General features: G+C 34.4%; 1 protein-coding gene across 1 annotated transcript; it reads right to left on the reverse strand.

Annotated features, from left to right (window-relative positions):
• Positions 1 to 1560: 1560 nt before the first annotated feature.
• On the reverse strand, positions 1561 to 4628 carry LOC134696658 (uncharacterized). The gene is made up of 2 exons (XM_063558574.1): positions 4554 to 4628; positions 1561 to 3718 (listed from the first exon to the last, which is right to left on the reverse strand). Exon 2 carries the CDS (start codon positions 3716 to 3718, stop codon positions 1562 to 1564), a length of 2157 nt encoding a protein of 718 aa, XP_063414644.1. The 5' UTR covers positions 4554 to 4628; the 3' UTR covers position 1561.
• Between the last annotated feature and the right edge of the window lie 1908 nt (positions 4629 to 6536).

Genomic DNA, 6536 nt, shown 5'->3' on the forward strand with positions numbered 1-6536 from the left:
AAGCAGTACTAGTACTTAAAGTATATTACCGACTCAGACTGCACTGTCACTATATCTAAATCTAGTCATAAAAAAATCACAAGTCAGTACAATACAAGACCAGAACAGATAGACAGATCCGGTATTAATGATTATGAGAATTACGATTTTTGCATTATCCTACAAATCGGTCTTTTAATGTTTTCCCTAAAACCTTAAAGTCTTAAATAACAATGAAGATATGTTTTTTTTAGACCAGAATATTGTCGAAAAAATAGCTAAAAATTATTTGCGTTTCTATGTAAGAAAGAGTCCGGGAAACGCTCAGAATGCACGATTTTGTGTTATTTTTCTCAGAGCTTCTGGGGGCCTTGAGCGCCGGCCCCCAGACCCCTCGCCAAATATAGTTTGCCTCACTATTAAAAGAGGCTAGTTACGGCCCTGTTTAGCCATGTATTTAGTATAGAAATGTTTTAAATTCGGACGAATTCATGAGGGAGAATTTAAAGAGACAACAACTCAACCGAAGAGCAGAAAACAGCCAAAGGCCAACACCGGATTTTCAATACGAGAATTCTGCGCCCGAAGCGGGTTTTAGCTGACCCTTAATAGCCCATATGCTATCAGTCAAAATAAAACAAATGTATTTACTTTTCTACATTGGTCAGAGGTATAGGGGAGGGTTGAGATCTCACAAACATGTTTAACCCCGCCGCATTTTTGCACCTATCCCAAGTCAGGAGCCGCTGGCCTTTGTTAGTCTTGTATCATTTTAATTTTAGTTTATTGTGTACAATTTGGAAATTAGTATGGCGTTCATTATCACTGAACTAGTATATATTTGTTTAGGGGCCAGCTGAAGGACGCCTCCGGGTGCGGGAATTTCTCGCTACATTAAAACCTGTTGATGACCTTCTGCTGTTGTTTTTTTTTTACTTGGTCGGGTTGTTGTCTCTTTGACACATTCCCCATTTCCATTCTCAATTTTATTATGGTGTTATATACATGATTAGTTGTAATTGATTTTGAACTAGTTTTTAGTAAGCGCAAGTGCTCTCAGATCTGTTATTCTATTTTTGTTAGTTGCAATTCTTATTTGAAATTATCTGACGAGTTCAGACTTTTCAACAGATTTTTATGTATAGATGTAGTGAGCCCCAAAAAACTTTAAACCCTACCACATTTTGGATGTGCCTATATTCGATAGTTGCCTTTTTTTCGTTTACTGTTTTGTACATAAATTAGACCGTTAGTTTTCCTGTTTCATCTCGGGGCTTTTATAGCTTGCTACATGCATTATGGATTTGCTCATTAATGAAGATCGTACCACAACTTCTTATTATTATACCATAAACATCTAGGACTATTACACTATTAGATTAATAGTCCCATTCAACATTAATCATTTGTGAATCTTTTTTTAATTTCTTTTAAGTAAAATCACTGAAATTCAGATATTTTTAGATATGCTCGATTTTCATTGTGAAAAGGTGTTTTATTTGGTCAGTGGCAACATGTTAAGTCAGGCTTTCAATATCCGAGATGATAGCTTCAAGTTTGAATTGGCTTGAATGAGGAATGTTTAATTGTCTTTACTGTGTTGAAGTTTTGTTTTGCAGAACGCAATATTATCCTTAACCAGTCGAACAGACCCGTCACAAGTTTCCATTGCCATCTCAAAAGCTGTACATGCCGCTTGCCAGTCCTCAACTAGAATATTTGTATAACCAAGAAGTGAAAACGATGAAGACTCGTTGATAAGATGACAATGCCGGCTGAAGTACTGCAATATTTTATGATATACTTCCGGGTCAGCTGAAGTAAGGTCATCCTTTATAATACATTTTACTAGAAGATAATATGCCACGGAAAGAGAATTAACTGACAACTTGCCGTGGACGTTGGCTTCCTTTTGAAGCGTTTGGTCAAGCACGGTAATTTCTTTCTTATAAAAGCAATGTGTACTTCTAGGGTGTTTCAATTCTTCAGCGATGAAACGGTCAAGTTTTTCTGCCGCCTCGTCAAACCGACCCTGTCGAATTAAAAGACAGCTAAAGTCTACAGCTGTAGCAGAATATATATCTTCAACGTCCACCACGGTATTAAAAAGCGTTTCGGCTTGAACAAGTGCTAACATGTGTTCATCAGTATCAGGTTGGTGCTGGTATGCTAACGCATGGAACATGCAGGCTAAATTTCCCCTTAGCAATAAAACATCTGGATGTTCATCGGAAAATTTCAAAACTTCTTCCAAAAGATTCACTGTCAATTGAATATCAGATACGAAGTTCATACCAATTGAATCTACAATTTGAGCTACACTGATGGCACCTGGACTGAATTTGTTTATAATAGGATAAACATCAATAATATACAGAACAGCTTCTTCAGGCTTTCGTTCAATGACTAAAACGTACACCATTTTAAATAAAGCCGATAAAAACCCGGCTGTTACAGATTGTTGAAGGTTGCGATGGACGAGGAAATCTACGGCGTCTTCTAATACTGGAGACACAAGCTCTCTAAATGGGGTAGACAAACTTTGTAAGCCCATCACTTTACTGTCCGTAAACTGTAAAACAGGATGTAATGGGTTCTCGCGTATGGATTTCAATACATCAAGAACTTCTTTTGCTTGTTCCTCGGTAAAATGGTCAATAAGATTATTTTCTGATATGAAGAAGTTAGGTAACGTTTTTCTATTCAAACATTCGACAAGCATGTCTATCATAAATAAAAGACATCCACCACAGTTCTCAACCCACGCATTTATTGGAAGTTTCTCGCAGGAGTGCAGAAACACTGTTTTCAAATGATAAGACGACAACAGGTCTAATTTTTTCAATGTCTGAAAATGAATTATTTTCAGGAAAACATAGCACTGCCTTTGTTCGTCAGTTATGATCTTCTGAGCTAAATATCTTTCTGTCACAGCAAACGATATTCTCCATTCTAAATCTGGAAGTTCACTTTTCCTGTGTGGTACTGCTACTACATGAACGCCCAACTCCACCACTTGGTTAATTGTTTTATTGTCCAACCAATCCCCCCTTTCCTGTCGATCAATCCATAATTTTGCACAATCTGGCCATTTATTGCAAGGCAAAGCATAAACATAATCATGAGAATGAAGTTCAGACATTTTATCTGTTTTTATTTGTTTCATAATGTCCTGCCATGCAGAAGCTGTCGGAACAGGGGTTGAAATCGCAGGACCATGTGGCTCCAGATCTGCCGGAAGTGATGCTAATATTTTTGACCTCATTTTCGATCCACTCAAGTAAAATTTGTTTTCTTTGTCCAAAAATACGAATGAATCATCGTCTTCTTTCGGCTTAGTTACTTCTATACGGGCATATCCAGGATGAATGTCATGTACAACCAAACGGAGTTTTTGAATTTCTTCTGATCCATCTACAGAAATCAACATGGCAGGTATCTCGAGTAAAATGTCGGCATCAGCGTGAGTTTCAACCTTGAACGGATTTGACCTTAACATGACATCAGGGATATTGTAACCTTCTGCTACACTCCCAACCAAAATCAGCTTAAAGAATTCTTTGTCAACATCGGGGTCTCCATCTACAACATTTTTGAAATATTCAAGTTGGCGCTCAGTTCTTTTTCGACCAACCAGACGCTTTGGTAACAAAAAGTTGATGATAAAAGACAGATGTGGCATAGGTAGATTCGACTTGGGATCGACTATATCGTTCTGGAATGAAACTTGAGTGTCCATCTGAAAAAAAAAGTAAAGATACAATGATTTTATAATTTATTCTCTTCACCGAGTACTAAATAAAATAAAGAAGCAACCTTTCAAATATTTGTAAATTATGTTCTATCATTTGAATTTTAATTTAATATTGATTGTTAAAGTCGGAAGTATCATGGTTATTCTAGATACCGTTTATTGTACATATGGATTCTGTGTTTTTCTATGTATTGTTTATTTCCTTTAGAAAGTCAGAGATTTAAGATATTTCATTTATATATTAACTACGTTTTTTAACATATGAAAACTATTAAAGGAATCTTGTGCAATTTGATTGGTTGATTAATTGTTGTTTTTTACTTAAAGACCAGTGGCAAATATTACATGTTCTCAATGGACTGTGCCATATCATTAAAAATGAATAACTGATTGACCAGGAAGTGCAAGAATGAGTAAGCTTTAGCTAATATAGTGTCTAAAGTACTCAAATCATAAATAAATGAAAGGAACCATCACAATCGAAACTATATTTAGTTAATTTTGTCGTTGGATTGTCTTTTCCTTGTTTTATGTTCATACTATGATTATGCAAACCTGGATAGTGCACACAGGTACTTGTTTCTATCCATGGGAAGATCCACTGTCAATACGTTCGCAGTAGGTCTTCCCATAGATAGAAACAAGTACGTGCATAGTTGATCTTCCCTTGGATAGAAACAAGTGCCTGAGATAGTGTATTTGATAAATTAAAAAACTTTCACTTTCAGTTTAAAGTTAAATGTTGGTGCAAATTAATAACCTTTTAAAAAGGTTTGTATTTGTGTTTTAAAAATGCTTATTTGCTTTGAAAAATATTTACCTTTCATGTTACAAAATCACAAAAAAATATAAACTAGCCTTTCTTTTCCACCATAACTGGTTACACAGTTGCTATAAATAGAAATGGGAATTTCCGTTTAAAATTTTAAATGCAGTCCGGAGTGAATCATATAATCCGGTAGTTAGGTAAGTGAACTAACATTTAAAATTTGTATATGCTGTGGTATTATTGATATCTTTGAAATGTTTATCATCTTTTTGTGTTACTTTCTACAAAATTTCACCATATTCTTAAAAATTGTAAAGCTTTTGTTGCTGGATTTTCATATGACGAGTAGTCTTTTGTTAAGTTTGCATCATTGCCATTTTGTATAGTGTGTTGTTTTGTTACCTTTTCTGACATCGGATTCAGACTTTTTCTAAGACTTTTACTATGCGTACTTTCTATATTGGCTAGAGGTATAGGGGAGGGTTGATGTCTCACTAAACATGTTGAACCCCGTCGCATGTTTGCGCCTGTCCCAAGTCATGATTCTTTTACCTTTGTTTGTCTTGCATGTTTTTGGTTTTTTTTAATTATTTTGGTTTTAATTATGTTATATTTGTTTTGTTGTAATTTAGGATTACATCCATTTTCATGTGACTGATGAACTAGTACACGGGCCAGCTGAAGTCCGACTGCAGCATACTGATTTATTACATCCCTATGAGTATCAGATTCTACAGAACAAATTCTGTAGTATTTCATTATTCATTTTCGTGTAGGTTGTTTTATAAAATTAACTTTTAGTTCTAGCTGTTAAGGGCATGCAAAAAAAAATTTCATAATGTGTTGGTGGATAATCCAGAAAAATGAAAATTTCATGTTCATCTTTATATATAACGATAATATGGCTTAATAAAATTCAAATTGAACCCATTTCAAGTGCTGACATCTAAAATATATATAAACTTTCATTTAAATTGACATACCTTTTGTTTTGTTGCTCGCAGCTTAATTGTTTAAATGCAAATTCACCTTTCACTTTGGATGCTTGTGTAGGAAGTCCATGCATTATATAAGCCCGGGGATGACTTGTAGGTAAAAGCTGACTCGACATATTATAATATTTATATAGTATATATAGGCGTATCAAAAATATTTAAATGAGGAATCATCTGTTTATATTCGTTATACCTCAAGTCAATTTCTTTAAAAAAAAAAAAAAAAAAAAAAAAACAGTAGGGAACAAAAACGCAACCGACCCTGATAGACTAAACTTAATATGAAATGTGTTGCAAATTTTAACATCAAGATTACTATTGTTAAAAAATATTGTCTAGGAAACTTCATATAAAAAAAATGCTTATTATTCTGAACCAAACGGTGATTAATAATATGCACGACATTTCAACCAGGCTCAAGCTAGCAGCCACTCGCTAGCAGCCACTTCGCTAGCAGCCAGTTTTCAGATATGTCTATGAACCCAAAAGTTGCATAAGATTCAAACGTACTTTAAATGTTTTTATCAATCATATAATCACAAAATAATCTGTTTTTATATAAGAATGAGCAGCCGACGACACTATTTAATGTTTTTTTTCAAATTAATATGTAATTTCCTGTTCATTACTTAATTCGCTTTTCATATACCAAACAGCGTGCTGCGCTCACTTTTAAATAGTGTATGAACAATAGCTATGTACTTATTTAAATGCTGGCAAAATTGTTGTTACATGACATCGACTTTTCGATAAGAAATCAATTTTGTGACATTGTAAGAACTAGCTTTCCATAGTCTCGGCATCCTGTCAAGTAGTTCCTAAAAAATATCAATAGTTTTGCATTACAAGAATAGAAAATTGCACTCGTGTTTTGCTATTTTTTTGTCAGACAAATTTGTTTTGACAAAAGATTCTTCTTCTGAACAAGCGGTCACAGTTGATTATACGAAAGGTTTATTTGTTGTACTTAATGTATGGTGTGCACGGAAAATAAAAATCAACAATTTATAAAAGAAACCTACCTTTGGACATATGGTGA

Source organism: Mytilus trossulus, chromosome 14, assembly GCF_036588685.1.
Source record: "Mytilus trossulus isolate FHL-02 chromosome 14, PNRI_Mtr1.1.1.hap1, whole genome shotgun sequence".
Taxonomy (NCBI): Eukaryota; Metazoa; Mollusca; class Bivalvia; order Mytilida; family Mytilidae; genus Mytilus; species Mytilus trossulus.

What these genes read in the sequence shown, in the direction of transcription:
- LOC134696658 (XM_063558574.1), bottom strand. Translation starts at nt 3,718, where the DNA reads ATGGACACTCAAGTTTCATTCCAGAACGATATAGTCGATCCCAAGTCG.